The 15,839-nt window shown below is 34.4% G+C and overlaps 1 protein-coding gene across 1 annotated transcript in view; it reads left to right on the plus strand.

Moving 5' to 3' along the window:
- Positions 1 to 12,368: 12,368 nt before the first annotated feature.
- LOC143239825 (protein lin-10-like) overlaps positions 12,369 to 15,839 on the plus strand; it is a 40,594-nt gene continuing 37,123 nt past the window's right edge. Inside the window, exons 1-2 of the mRNA XM_076481367.1 lie at positions 12,369 to 12,748; positions 14,207 to 14,374. Coding sequence (XP_076337482.1) covers positions 12,725 to 12,748; positions 14,207 to 14,374 — 192 coding nt within the window. The 5' untranslated portion in view covers positions 12,369 to 12,724. The remainder of the gene's footprint in view (positions 12,749 to 14,206; positions 14,375 to 15,839) is intronic.

A 15,839-nucleotide genomic window follows, 5' to 3' on the forward strand; every position in this document is an offset into this window, starting at 1 on the left:
GATTGCTTCCACTAGTATTTAATGTGAGTCACTGTCACTATTATTGCTTCCACTAGTATTTAATGTGTCTCTGTCACTATGATTGCTTCCACTAGTATTTAATGTGAGTCTCTGTCACTATTATTGCTTCCACTAGTATTTAATGTGAGTCTCTGTCACTATTATTGCTTCCACTAGTATTTAATGTGAGTCTCTGTCAATATTATTGCTTCCACTAGTATTTAATGTTAGTCTCTGTCACTATTATTGCTTCCACTAGTATTTAATGTGAGTCACTGTCACTATTATTGCTTCCACTAGTATTTAATGTGAGTCACTGTCACTATGATTGCTTCCACTAGTATTTAATGTTAGTCTCTGTCACTATGATTGCTTCCACTAGTATTTAATGTGAGTCTCTGTCACTATGATCGCTTCCACTAGTATTTAATGTGAGTTACTGTCACTATGATTGCTTCCACTAGTATTTAATGTGTCTCTGTCACTATGATTGCTTCCACTAGTATTTAATGTGAGTCTCTGTCACTATTATTGCTTCCACTAGTATTTAATGTGAGTCTCTGTCACTATTATTGCTTCCACTAGTATTTAATGTGAGTCTCTGTCACTATTATTGCTTCCACTAGTATTTAATGTGAGTCTCTGTCACTATTATTGCTTCCACTAGTATTTAATGTTAGTCTCTGTCACTATTATTGCTTCCACTGGTATTTAATGTGAGTCACTGTCACTATTATTGCTTCCACTAGTATTTAATGTGAGTCTCTGTCACTATGATCGCTTCCACTAGTATTTAATGTGAGTTACTGTCACTATGATCGCTTCCACTAGTATTTAATGTGAGTCTCTGTCACTATGATCGCTTCCACTAGTATTTAATGTGAGTCACTGTCACTATGATCCTTCCCACTAGTATTTAATGTGAGTCACTGTCACTATTATTGCTTCCACTAGTATTTAATGTGAGTCACTGTCACTATGATTGCTTCCACTAGTATTTAATGTGAGTCTCTGTCACTATGATCGCTTCCACTAGTATTTAATGTGAGTCTCTGTCACTATGATTGCTTCCACTAGTATTTAATGTGTCTCTGTCACTATGATTGCTTCCACTAGTATTTAATGTGTCTCTGTCACTATGATTGCTTCCACTAGTATTTAATGTGTCTCTGTCACTATGATTGCTTCCACTAGTATTTAATGTGAGTCTCTGTCACTATTATTGCTTCCACTAGTATTTAATGTGAGTCTCTGTCACTATTATTGCTTCCACAAGTATTTAATGTGAGTCTCTGTCACTATTATTGCTTCCACTAGTATTTAATGTTAGTCTCTGTCACTATTATTGCTTCCACTAGTATTTAATGTGAGTCACTGTCACTATGATTGCTTCCACTAGTATTTAATGTTGGTCTCTGTCACTATTATTGCTTCCACTAGTATTTAATGTGAGTCTCTGTCACTATGATCGCTTCCACTAGTATTTAATGTGAGTCACTGTCACTATGATTGCTTCCACTAGTATTTAATGTGAGTCACTGTCACTATTATTGCTTCCACTAGTATTTAATGTGAGTCACTGTTACTATGATTGCTTCCACTAGTATTTAATGTGAGTCTCTGTCACTATGATCGCTTCCACTAGTATTTAATGTGAGTCTCTGTCACTATGATTGCTTCCACTAGTATTTAATGTGTGTCTCTGTCACTATGATTGCTTCCACTAGTATTTAATGTGAGTCACTGTCACTATTATTGCTTCCACTAGTATTTAATGTGAGTCACTGTCACTATAATTGTTTCCCCTAGTATTTAATGTTAGTCTCTGTCACTATTATTGCTTCCACTAGTATTTAATGTGAGTCTCTGTCACTATGATCACTTCCACTAGTATTTAATGTGAGTCACTGTCACTATGATTGCTTCCACTAGTATTTAATGTGAGTCACTGTCACTATTATTGCTTCCACTAGTATTTAATGTGAGTCACTGTCACTATTATTGCTTCCACTAGTATTTAATGTGAGTCACTGTCACTATGATTGCTTCCACTAGTATTTAATGTGAGTCTCTGTCACTATGATCGCTTCCACTAGTATTTAATGTGAGTTTCTGTCACTATGATTGTTTCCACTAGTATTTAATGTGAGTCTCTGTCACTATGATTGCTTCCACTAGTATTTAATGTGTCTCTGTCACTATGATTGCTTCCACTAGTATTTAATGTGAGTCTCTGTCACTATTATTGCTTCCACTAGTATTTAATGTGAGTCTCTGTCACTATTATTGCTTCCACTAGTATTTAATGTGAGTCTCTGTCAATATTATTGCTTCCACTAGTATTTAATGTTAGTCTCTGTCACCATTATTGCTTCCACTAGTATTTAATGTGAGTCACTGTCACTATTATTGCTTCCACTAGTATTTAATGTGAGTCACTGTCACTATGATTGCTTCCACTAGTATTTAATGTTAGTCTCTGTCACTATGATCGCTTCCACTAGTATTTAATGTGAGTCTCTGTCACTATGATTGCTTCCACTAGTATTTAATGTGAGTTACTGTCACTATGATTGCTTCCACTAGTATTTAATGTGTCTCTGTCACTATGATTGCTTCCACTAGTATTTAATGTGAGTCTCTGTCACTATTATTGCTTCCACTAGTATTTAATGTGAGTCTCTGTCACTATTATTGCTTCCACTAGTATTTAATGTGAGTCTCTGTCACTATTATTGCTTCCACTAGTATTTAATGTGAGTCTCTGTCACTATTATTGCTTCCACTAGTATTTAATGTTAGTCTCTGTCACTATTATTGCTTCCACTAGTATTTAATGTGAGTCACTGTCACTATTATTGCTTCCACTAGTATTTAATGTGAGTCTCTGTCACTATGATCGCTTCCACTAGTATTTAATGTGAGTTACTGTCACTATGATCGCTTCCACTAGTATTTAATGTGAGTTACTGTCACTATGATCGCTTCCACTAGTATTTAATGTGAGTCTCTGTCACTATGATCGCTTCCACTAGTATTTAATGTGAGTCACTGTCACTATGATCGCTTCCACTAGTATTTAATGTGAGTCACTGTCACTATTATTGCTTCCACTAGTATTTAATGTGAGTCACTGTCACTATGATTGCTTCCACTAGTATTTAATGTGAGTCTCTGTCACTATGATCGCTTCCACTAGTATTTAATGTGAGTCTCTGTCACTATGATTGCTTCCACTAGTATTTAATGTGTCTCTGTCACTATGATTGCTTCCACTAGTATTTAATGTGAGTCACTGTCACTATTATTGCTTCCACTAGTATTTAATGTGAGTCACTGTCACTATAATTGTTTCCCCTAGTATTTAATGTTAGTCTCTGTCACTATTATTGCTTCCACTAGTATTTAATGTGAGTCTCTGTCACTATGATCGCTTCCACTAGTATTTAATGTGAGTTACTGTCACTATGATTGCTTCCACTAGTATTTAATGTGAGTGTCTGTCACTATGATCACTTCCACTAGTATTTAATGTGAGTCACTGTCACTATGATTGCTTCCACTAGTATTTAATGTGAGTCACTGTCACTATTATTGCTTCCACTAGTATTTAATGTGAGTCACTGTCACTATGATTGCTTCCACTAGTATTTAATGTGAGTCTCTGTCACTATGATTGCTTCCACTAGTATTTAATGTGAGTCACTGTCACTATGATCGCTTCCACTAGTATTTAATGTGAGTCTCTGTCACTATGATCGCTTCCACTAGTATTTAATGTGAGTCTCTGTCACTATGATTGCTTCCACTAGTATTTAATGTGTCTCTGTCACTATGATTGCTTCCACTAGTATTTAATGTGTCTCTGTCACTATGATTGCTTCCACTAGTATTTAATGTGAGTCACTGTCACTATTATTGCTTCCACTAGTATTTAATGTGAGTCACTGTCACTATAATTGTTTCCCCTAGTATTTAATGTTAGTCTCTGTCACTATTATTGCTTCCACTAGTATTTAATGTGAGTCACTGTCACTATGATTGCTTCCACTAGTATTTAATGTGAGTCACTGTCACTATTATTGCTTCCACTAGTATTTAATGTGAGTCACTGTCACTATGATTGCTTCCACTAGTATTTAATGTTAGTCTCTGTCACTATGATTGTTCCCCTAGTATTTAATGTGAGTCTCTGTCACTATTATTGCTTCCACTAGTATTTAATGTTAGTCTCTGTCACTATGATTGCTTCCACTAGTATTTAATGTGAGTCTCTGTCACTATGATCGCTTCCACTAGTATTTAATGTGAGTTACTGTCACTATGATTGCTTCCACTAGTATTTAATGTGAGTCTCTGTCACTATGATCACTTCCACTAGTATTTAATGTGAGTCACTGTCACTATGATTGCTTCCACTAGTATTTAATGTGAGTCACTGTCACTATGTTTGCTTCCACTAGTATTTAATGTGAGTCACTGTCACTATTATTGCTTCCACTAGTATTTAATGTGAGTCACTGTCACTATGATTGCTTCCACTAGTATTTAATGTGAGTCTCTGTCACTATGATCGCTTCCACTAGTATTTAATGTGAGTCTCTGTCACTATGATTGTTTCCACTAGTATTTAATTTGAGTCACTGTCACTATGATTGCTTCCACTAGTATTTAATGTTAGTCTCTGTCACTATTATTGCTTCCACTAGTATTTAATGTGAGTCTCTGTTACTATGATCGCTTCCACTAGTATTTAATGTGAGTTACTGTCACTATGATCGCTTCCACTAGTATTTAATGTGAGTTACTGTCACTATGATTGCTTCCACTAGTATTTAATGTGAGTCTCTGTCACTATGATTGTTTCCACTAGTATTTAATTTGAGTCACTGTCACTATGATTGCTTCCACTAGTATTTAATGTTAGTCTCTGTCACTATTATTGCTTCCACTAGTATTTAATGTGAGTCTCTGTTACTATGATCGCTTCCACTAGTATTTAATGTGAGTTACTGTCACTATGATCGCTTCCACTAGTATTTAATGTGAGTTACTGTCACTATGATTGCTTCCACTAGTATTTAATGTGAGTCTCTGTCACTATGATTGTTTCCACTAGTATTTAATTTGAGTCACTGTCACTATGATTGCTTCCACTAGTATTTAATGTGAGTCTCTGTTACTATGATCGCTTCCACTAGTATTTAATGTGAGTTACTGTCACTATGATTGCTTCCACTAGTATTTAATGTGTCTCTGTCACTATGATTGCTTCCACTAGTATTTAATGTGAGTCTCTGTCACTATTATTGCTTCCACTAGTATTTAATGTGAGTCTCTGTCACTATTATTGCTTCCACTAGTATTTAATGTGAGTCTCTGTCACTATTATTGCTTCCACTAGTATTTAATGTTAGTCTCTGTCACTATTATTGCTTCCACTAGTATTTAATGTGAGTCACTGTCACTATGATTGCTTCCACTAGTATTTAATGTTAGTCTCTGTCACTATTATTGCTTCCACTAGTATTTAATGTGAGTCTCTGTCACTATGATCGCTTCCACTAGTATTTAATGTGAGTCACTGTCACTATGATTGCTTCCACTAGTATTTAATGTGAGTCACTGTCACTATTATTGCTTCCACTAGTATTTAATGTGAGTCACTGTCACTATGATCGCTTCCACTAGTATTTAATGTGAGTCTCTGTCACTATGATCGGCTTCCACTAGTATTTAATGTGAGTCTCTGTCACTATGATTGCTTCCACTAGTATTTAATGTGTCTCTGTCACTATGATTGCTTCCACTAGTATTTAATGTGAGTCACTGTCACTATTATTGCTTCCACTAGTATTTAATGTGAGTCACTGTCACTATAATTGTTTCCCCTAGTATTTAATGTTAGTCTCTGTCACTATTATTGCTTCCACTAGTATTTAATGTGAGTCTCTGTCACTATGATCACTTCCACTAGTATTTAATGTGAGTCACTGTCACTATGATTGCTTCCACTAGTATTTAATGTGAGTCACTGTCACTATTATTGCTTCCACTAGTATTTAATGTGAGTCACTGTCACTATTATTGCTTCCACTAGTATTTAATGTGAGTCACTGTCACTATGATTGCTTCCACTAGTATTTAATGTGAGTCTCTGTCACTATGATCGCTTCCACTAGTATTTAATGTGAGTCTCTGTCACTATGATTGTTTCCACTAGTATTTAATGTGAGTCTCTGTCACTATGATTGCTTCCACTAGTATTTAATGTGTCTCTGTCACTATGATTGCTTCCACTAGTATTTAATGTGAGTCTCTGTCACTATTATTGCTTCCACTAGTATTTAATGTGAGTCTCTGTCACTATTATTGCTTCCACTAGTATTTAATGTGAGTCTCTGTCAATATTATTGCTTCCACTAGTATTTAATGTTAGTCTCTGTCACTATTATTGCTTCCACTAGTATTTAATGTGAGTCACTGTCACTATTATTGCTTCCACTAGTATTTAATGTGAGTCACTGTCACTATGATTGCTTCCACTAGTATTTAATGTTAGTCTCTGTCACTATGATCGCTTCCACTAGTATTTAATGTGAGTCTCTGTCACTATGATTGCTTCCACTAGTATTTAATGTGTCTCTGTCACTATGATTGCTTCCACTAGTATTTAATGTGAGTCTCTGTCACTATTATTGCTTCCACTAGTATTTAATGTGAGTCTCTGTCACTATTATTGCTTCCACTAGTATTTAATGTGAGTCTCTGTCACTATTATTGCTTCCACTAGTATTTAATGTGAGTCTCTGTCACTATTATTGCTTCCACTAGTATTTAATGTTAGTCTCTGTCACTATTATTGCTTCCACTAGTATTTAATGTGAGTCACTGTCACTATTATTGCTTCCACTAGTATTTAATGTGAGTCTGTCACTATGATCGCTTCCACTAGTATTTAATGTGAGTTACTGTCACTATGATCGCTTCCACTAGTATTTAATGTGAGTCTCTGTCACTATGATCACTTCCACTAGTATTTAATGTGAGTCACTGTCACTATGATCGCTTCCACTAGTATTTAATGTGAGTCACTGTCACTATTATTGCTTCCACTAGTATTTAATGTGAGTCACTGTCACTATGATTGCTTCTACTAGTATTTAATGTGAGTCTCTGTCACTATGATCGCTTCCACTAGTATTTAATGTGAGTCTCTGTCACTATGATTGCTTCCACTAGTATTTAATGTGTCTCTGTCACTATGATTGCTTCCACTAGTATTTAATGTGAGTCACTGTCACTATTATTGCTTCCACTAGTATTTAATGTGAGTCACTGTCACTATAATTGTTTCCCTAGTATTTAATGTTAGTCTCTGTCACTATTATTGCTTCCACTAGTATTTAATGTGAGTCTCTGTCACTATGATCGCTTCCACTAGTATTTAATGTGAGTTACTGTCACTATGATTGCTTCCACTAGTATTTAATGTGAGTCTCTGTCACTATGATTGCTTCCACTAGTATTTAATGTGAGTCACTGTCACTATGATTGCTTCCACTAGTATTTAATGTGAGTCACTGTCACTATTATTGCTTCCACTAGTATTTAATGTGAGTCACTGTCACTATGATTGCTTCCACTAGTATTTAATGTGAGTCTCTGTCACTATGATTGCTTCCACTAGTATTTAATGTGAGTCACTGTCACTATGATCGCTTCCACTAGTATTTAATGTGAGTCTCTGTCACTATGATTGCTTCCACTAGTATTTAATGTGAGTCTCTGTCACTATGATTGCTTCCACTAGTATTTAATGTGTCTCTGTCACTATGATTGCTTCCACTAGTATTTAATGTGTCTCTGTCACTATGATTGCTTCCACTAGTATTTAATGTGAGTCACTGTCACTATTATTGCTTCCACTAGTATTTAATGTGAGTCACTGTCACTATAATTGTTTCCCCTAGTATTTAATGTTAGTCTCTGTCACTATTATTGCTTCCACTAGTATTTAATGTGAGTCACTGTCACTATGATTGCTTCCACTAGTATTTAATGTGAGTCACTGTCACTATTATTGCTTCCACTAGTATTTAATGTGAGTCTCTGTCACTATGATTGCTTCCACTAGTATTTAATGTTAGTCTCTGTCACTATGATTGTTTCCCCTAGTATTTAATGTGAGTCTCTGTCACTATTATTGCTTCCACTAGTATTTAATGTTAGTCTCTGTCACTATGATTGCTTCCACTAGTATTTAATGTTAGTCTCTGTCACTATGATTGCTTCCACTAGTATTTAATGTGAGTCTCTGTCACTATGATCGCTTCCACTAGTATTTAATGTGAGTTACTGTCACTATGATTGCTTCCACTAGTATTTAATGTGAGTCTCTGTCACTATGATTGCTTCCACTAGTATTTAATGTGAGTCTCTGTCACTATGATTGCTTCCACTAGTATTTAATGTGAGTCACTGTCACTATGATTGCTTCCACTAGTATTTAATGTGAGTCACTGTCACTATGATTGCTTCCACTAGTATTTAATGTGAGTCACTGTCACTATGATTGCTTCCACTAGTATTTAATGTGAGTCTCTGTCACTATGATTGCTTCCACTAGTATTTAATGTGAGTCTCTGTCACTATGATTGTTTCCACTAGTATTTAATTTGAGTCACTGTCACTATGATTGCTTCCACTAGTATTTAATGTTAGTCTCTGTCACTATTATTGCTTCCACTAGTATTTAATGTGAGTCTCTGTCACTATGATTGCTTCCACTAGTATTTAATGTGAGTTACTGTCACTATGATTGCTTCCACTAGTATTTAATGTGTCTCTGTCACTATGATTGCTTCCACTAGTATTTAATGTGAGTCTCTGTCACTATTATTGCTTCCACTAGTATTTAATGTGTGTCTCTGTCACTATTATTGCTTCCACTAGTATTTAATGTGAGTCTCTGTCACTATTATTGCTTCCACTAGTATTTAATGTTAGTCTCTGTCACTATGATTGCTTCCACTAGTATTTAATAGTCTCTGTCACTATTATTGCTTCCACTAGTATTTAATGTGAGTCTCTGTCACTATGATTGCTTCCACTAGTATTTAATGTTAGTCTCTGTCACTATGATTGCTTCCACTAGTATTTAATGTGAGTCTCTGTCACTATGATTGCTTCCACTAGTATTTAATGTGAGTCTCTGTCACTATGATTGCTTCCACTAGTATTTAATGTGAGTCTCTGTCACTATGATTGCTTCCACTAGTATTTAATGTGTCTCTGTCACTATGATTGCTTCCACTAGTATTTAATGTGAGTCTCTGTCACTATGATTGCTTCCACTAGTATTTAATGTGTCTCTGTCACTATGATTGCTTCCACTAGTATTTAATGTGTCTCTGTCACTATGATTGCTTCCACTAGTATTTAATGTGAGTCACTGTCACTATGATTGCTTCCACTAGTATTTAATGTGTCTCTGTCACTATGATTGCTTCCACTAGTATTTAATGTGTCTGTCACTATGATTGCTTCCACTAGTATTTAATGTGAGTCACTGTCACTATTATTGCTTCCACTAGTATTTAATGTGAGTCACTGTCACTATAATTGTTTCCCCTAGTATTTAATGTTAGTCTCTGTCACTATTATTGCTTCCACTAGTATTTAATGTGAGTCTCTGTCACTATGATTGCTTCCACTAGTATTTAATGTGAGTCACTGTCACTATGATTGCTTCCACTAGTATTTAATGTGAGTCACTGTCACTATTATTGCTTCCACTAGTATTTAATGTGAGTCACTGTCACTATGATTGCTTCCACTAGTATTTAATGTGAGTCTCTGTCACTATGATCGCTTCCACTAGTATTTAATGTGAGTCTCTGTCACTATGATTGTTTCCACTAGTATTTAATGTGAGTCTCTGTCACTATGATTGCTTCCACTAGTATTTAATGTGTCTCTGTCACTATGATTGCTTCCACTAGTATTTAATGTGAGTCTCTGTCACTATTATTGCTTCCACTAGTATTTAATGTGAGTCTCTGTCACTATGATTGCTTCCACTAGTATTTAATGTGAGTCTCTGTCACTATTATTGCTTCCACTAGTATTTAATGTTAGTCTCTGTCACTATGATTGCTTCCACTAGTATTTAATGTGAGTCACTGTCACTATTATTGCTTCCACTAGTATTTAATGTGAGTCACTGTCACTATGATTGCTTCCACTAGTATTTAATGTTGAGTCTCTGTCACTATGATTGCTTCCACTAGTATTTAATGTGAGTCACTGTCACTATGATTGCTTCCACTAGTATTTAATGTGAGTTACTGTCACTATGATTGCTTCCACTAGTATTTAATGTGTCTCTGTCACTATGATTGCTTCCACTAGTATTTAATGTGAGTCTCTGTCACTATTATTGCTTCCACTAGTATTTAATGTGAGTCTCTGTCACTATTATTGCTTCCACTAGTATTTAATGTGAGTCTCTGTCACTATGATTGCTTCCACTAGTATTTAATGTGAGTCTCTGTCACTATTATTGCTTCCACTAGTATTTAATGTTAGTCTCTGTCACTATTATTGCTTCCACTAGTATTTAATGTTGAGTCACTGTCACTATGATTGCTTCCACTAGTATTTAATGTTAGTCTCTGTCACTATGATTGCTTCCACTAGTATTTAATGTGAGTCTCTGTCACTATGATCGCTTCCACTAGTATTTAATGTGAGTTACTGTCACTATGATTGCTTCCACTAGTATTTAATGTGAGTCTCTGTCACTATGATCACTTCCACTAGTATTTAATGTGAGTCACTGTCACTATGATTGCTTCCACTAGTATTTAATGTGAGTCACTGTCACTATTATTGCTTCCACTAGTATTTAATGTGAGTCACTGTCACTATGATTGCTTCCACTAGTATTTAATGTGAGTCTCTGTCACTATGATCACTTCCACTAGTATTTAATGTGAGTCACTGTCACTATGATTGCTTCCACTAGTATTTAATGTGAGTCACTGTCACTATGATTGCTTCCACTAGTATTTAATGTGAGTCACTGTCACTATGATTGCTTCCACTAGTATTTAATGTGAGTCTCTGTCACTATGATTGCTTCCACTAGTATTTAATGTGAGTCACTGTCACTATGATTGCTTCCACTAGTATTTAATGTGAGTCTCTGTCACTATGATTGCTTCCACTAGTATTTAATGTGAGTCTCTGTCACTATGATTGCTTCCACTAGTATTTAATGTGAGTCTCTGTCACTATGATTGCTTCCACTAGTATTTAATGTGAGTCTCTGTCACTATGATTGCTTCCACTAGTATTTAATGTGAGTCACTGTCACTATGATCGCTTCCACTAGTATTTAATGTGAGTCTCTGTCACTATGATTGCTTCCACTAGTATTTAATGTGTCTCTGTCACTATGATTGCTTCCACTAGTATTTAATGTGTCTCTGTCACTATGATTGCTTCCACTAGTATTTAATGTGAGTCACTGTCACTATTATTGCTTCCACTAGTATTTAATGTGAGTCACTGTCACTATAATTGTTTCCCCTAGTATTTAATGTTAGTCTCTGTCACTATTATTGCTTCCACTAGTATTTAATGTGAGTCACTGTCACTATGATTGCTTCCACTAGTATTTAATGTGAGTCACTGTCACTATTATTGCTTCCACTAGTATTTAATGTGAGTCACTGTCACTATGATTGCTTCCACTAGTATTTAATGTTAGTCTCTGTCACTATGATTGTTTCCCCTAGTATTTAATGTGATTCTCTGTCACTATTATTGCTTCCACTAGTATTTAATGTTAGTCTTTGTCACTATTATTGCTTCCACTAGTATTTAATGTTAGTCTCTGTCACTATGATTGTTTCCCCTAGTATTTAATGTGAGTCTCTGTCACTATTATTGCTTCCACTAGTATTTAATGTTAGTCTCTGTCACTATTATTGCTTCCACTAGTATTTAATGTTAGTCTCTGTCACTATTATTGCTTCCACTAGTATTTAATATTAGTCTCTGTCACTATGATTGTTTCCCCTAGTATTTAATGTGAGTCTCTGTCACTATGATTGCTTCCACTAGTATTTAATGTGAGTCTCTGTCACTATGATTACTTCCACTAGTATTTAATGTTAGTCACTGTGATTGCTTCCACTCTTTGTGTCCTGATTTTGTTTTTATTTATTTCTAATTTTTCCTTACTGCTTTGTCTTGCAGTTTGTTTGCTGCTCTGTTTACATTTACTTAAACTTTTGCATAGTTTTTCTTTAAAAAGCAGGTAACAGTTGAGATGGGTGGTTATGTGATGAAAACACTGGTGAGAGAGCATTGCTGATGAAAAGAACTTTGACACGTGTTTTTCCAACAATAAACCAGCTGTATGATTCAAGAAGATTCTGACAATCTAGAAACTAAAACCAATATTAAATCCTAATGTATTAGTTAAAGAAATTGTTTTGAAAATGTAAGCAGAGTTTTTTTGAAATATGGTCTAATTTTCTGTGTGAAACAAAAGCCAATGTTATAATTAATTATATTTTTTTGTACTTGAAATAACTTCTCATCATTGTATGGTGACTCATCAGTGATTTAACTGATACTATCTTAATAGGCTCCAGAAGGTGAAACTCAGCCAAATACAGAAGTAGACCTTTTTATTTCAACAGAAAAAATCATGGTGTTGAATACTGATCTTAAGGTAAAACATTTTTAACACTAAGGGAGTTAAAAGTTACATTAGTTTCTTTCTAAGAAGCACTCAGGTGTGAAATTTATCATTAGTGTTTTATATTTTTAAATAAGATTTTGGATCTATCTGTACAATTTATTCTCTAAAGTTCATATTTGTGACTCAGAAGGAAATGTTTGTGTATCTTAAATTTGTACTGTAAATTAGTTGGGGAAATTATTATTTTTGTAAATGGACAATTATCTTAGTGATATTTTAAAATAAAGGGTGTGTCTTAAAACACAACCAAAGGTTCTTGTCACTAGTCATCTTTATTATGTATGTACAAGATGTGATTACCTTGTCTACTTAGGTAGAAATTTGTTTTTATTACAAGATTCTTGATGACATATTTACACTGGAATTTAATATTTGAAGGTTTGGATAACTCCCTTAACTTCTTAAGTTGTTCATAGATTGTTTTTGTGGACACTGTTTGTTTGCAGTAACCCAATAGGAAGAAGTTGAGTTTTAACAGTAAATTGATGACAATAGAATTGAGTAGTTTAAAGTTAAGTTTCACTTCTGTATTCATCTCTAAGTTTTCAAATTCATTACTTTTTTGTAAAATTTGAATCTTTAGAATTAGAATTTGTCATTTTCTATGTTTAACAATGATAGTAAAAAATGATAAAGTAATCAGTATTCTAGATAATAAAAATAAGAAAGTAAAAATCAGAACATATTTAGAATTGAAGTAAGTTTATTTGTTCTTTCGAATGTGGAATTATAGATTCAAATAGTTCTTCACAGCTTAAGACTGTCATATGTATTTAGCTACAAAACATTCCTGCCTGTGACTGACTGGTATGTCACATGGTTGGTAATTAAACATTGGTTGTGGCTTGCTGATTAGTCACAGGGCAGCAAATGTATTTAAAGTTTGAATGATTTGTATCATGCACTGGGAAAGTATAATTACCATAGAGTGGTTTTGTAACATTAGGAACATGGACCCACAGAAGTCATGGGACCAACATTTCACATCTGATTTGAATACCAGTAAAAGCTTGAAAAAAGCTTTTGAAAATGTGTAAAGTTACTAAAACATGTGCATGATGGTGCCTGGCAGAAGCAGGGACCATGAACTGCTGGGTAGTTACTGTCATTCCTGGTCTTCAGTGTAACAAAGGATATAGTAAGGAGGAGGAACATTATAGTTTGCATAGTGTCTTTGTAGTAGTAATAGCATTTAGAGAAATGGTACATATAACAGGAAATTATTCTAACATTGCCAAAAATACCATGTGATCAAGCTGTAAAATTGTTGTTAAGAATAAATATAATTGTTATTAAGTTAGAACCTTGTAAGTATTGTCATGTTTTTGTGGTAATGTGCAATATTTGTTCACTTCCACTTATTTAAAGTGTATTTCATATCTTAATAATTATGTGTGTATGTGAAACCTGTTTTAAAAATTGTTTCAGGAAATCATGATGGATCATGCTCTCCGCACAATATCATATATTGCCGATATTGGTGACTTGGTAGTGTTGATGGCACGTCGTAGAATGATGAATGGTACTGATGATTCCACTGATTCAAAGATTAAGAGAACTCCTAAAATGATCTGCCATGTGTTTGAATCTGAAGAAGTAAGTTTGTGTTTGAATCTGAAGTTGTTGTGTTTTTTTTCAATTTATAATAATCTTATTAAGGTATGAAACACACATTAATCAATGTACATTTGATGCAAATTCTGGATGTGATGAAATATTTTTTAAAACCTCCCAACCTTGCTTCATTCTTAGTAAACACATCAAGTTTATCTATAAATGAAGCTACGTTAAACATCATCTGTTCTGATAACTGGTCTTTAGTATCTTGTGCTCTGACAAAGTTGTTTTTGTACCATTAACCTTATTTTGTTAAAAGAAGAGAAAAGGGAAGTAAAACTAACAAGTGTTGTGATTGGAAACTTTGTACTTAAAATAAAACTTGTGATTCTCACACAGTCTCTGATAGAGGCTGTAATGAAGGATTTTGTCCTCTCTTTAATTTTTTTTATTTACAAAGAAATGCATTTAATTCCACACAATCATAAAATCAAAAAATGTAACTTAACCATGAAAATTGCTATGTTTGCCATGTCATGTATCCTAAATGTTCAAATCCCAGCATTGTTACTTAGGAATGCCATCAGTGATTGTTCTAGCATCCTAAACACCTCAAAGTATACAATCTGGTCTTGTGAATTTCTGTTAAATTCATAGGTTCCACATTACTAATAATATTTCTGTCTTTAACACTTATCTTACTCCTATTTGACATGTAGTAATTTAGGTTGGTGTTTCTGTCATGCTAAACCCAAATAGAATACACTTTACTCGAAACAGTACTCTTGAAGAGTTTTGGGTTGTGTCTTGTATTGTTTAAGCATACATTGTACAAACAGAAGAATCAATTTCAATGTTGTTTATAAGAGTAAGGTAATAATGTATATATATTTCATTTAAAACTAGTGTGATAACATTGTTTCCCTCTTTGGTGTGGTTTATTCTTGATACCTACAAGTTCAGTATACTGAAGATTGGTGTGGTTTATTCTTTATACCTACAAGTTCAGTATACTGAAGATTGGTGTGGTTTATTCTTTATACCTACAAGTTCAGTATACTGAAGATTGGTGTGGTTTATTCTTGATACCTACAAGTTCAGTATACTGAAGATTGGTGTGGTTTATTCTTGATACCTACAAGTTCAGTATACTGAAGATTGGTGTGGTTTATTCTTGATACCTACAAGTTCAGTATACTGAAGATTGGTGTGGTTTATTCTTGATACCTACAAGTTCAGTATACTGAAGATTGGTGTGGTTTATTCTTGATACCTACAAGTTCAGTATACTGAGGATTGGTGTGGTTTATTCTTGATACCTACAAGTTCAGTATACTGAGGATTGGTGTGGTTTATTCTTGATACCTACAAGTTCAGTATACTGAGGATTGGTGTGGTTTATTCTTGATACCTCCAAGCTCAATACATTGAGGATTAGTATGGTTTATTCTTGATACCTACAAGTTCAGTATACTGAGGATTGGTGTGGTTTATTCTTGATACC

Source organism: Tachypleus tridentatus, chromosome 13 (assembly GCF_004210375.1).
Source record: "Tachypleus tridentatus isolate NWPU-2018 chromosome 13, ASM421037v1, whole genome shotgun sequence".
In the NCBI taxonomy this organism is placed as follows: Eukaryota; Metazoa; Arthropoda; class Merostomata; order Xiphosura; family Limulidae; genus Tachypleus; species Tachypleus tridentatus.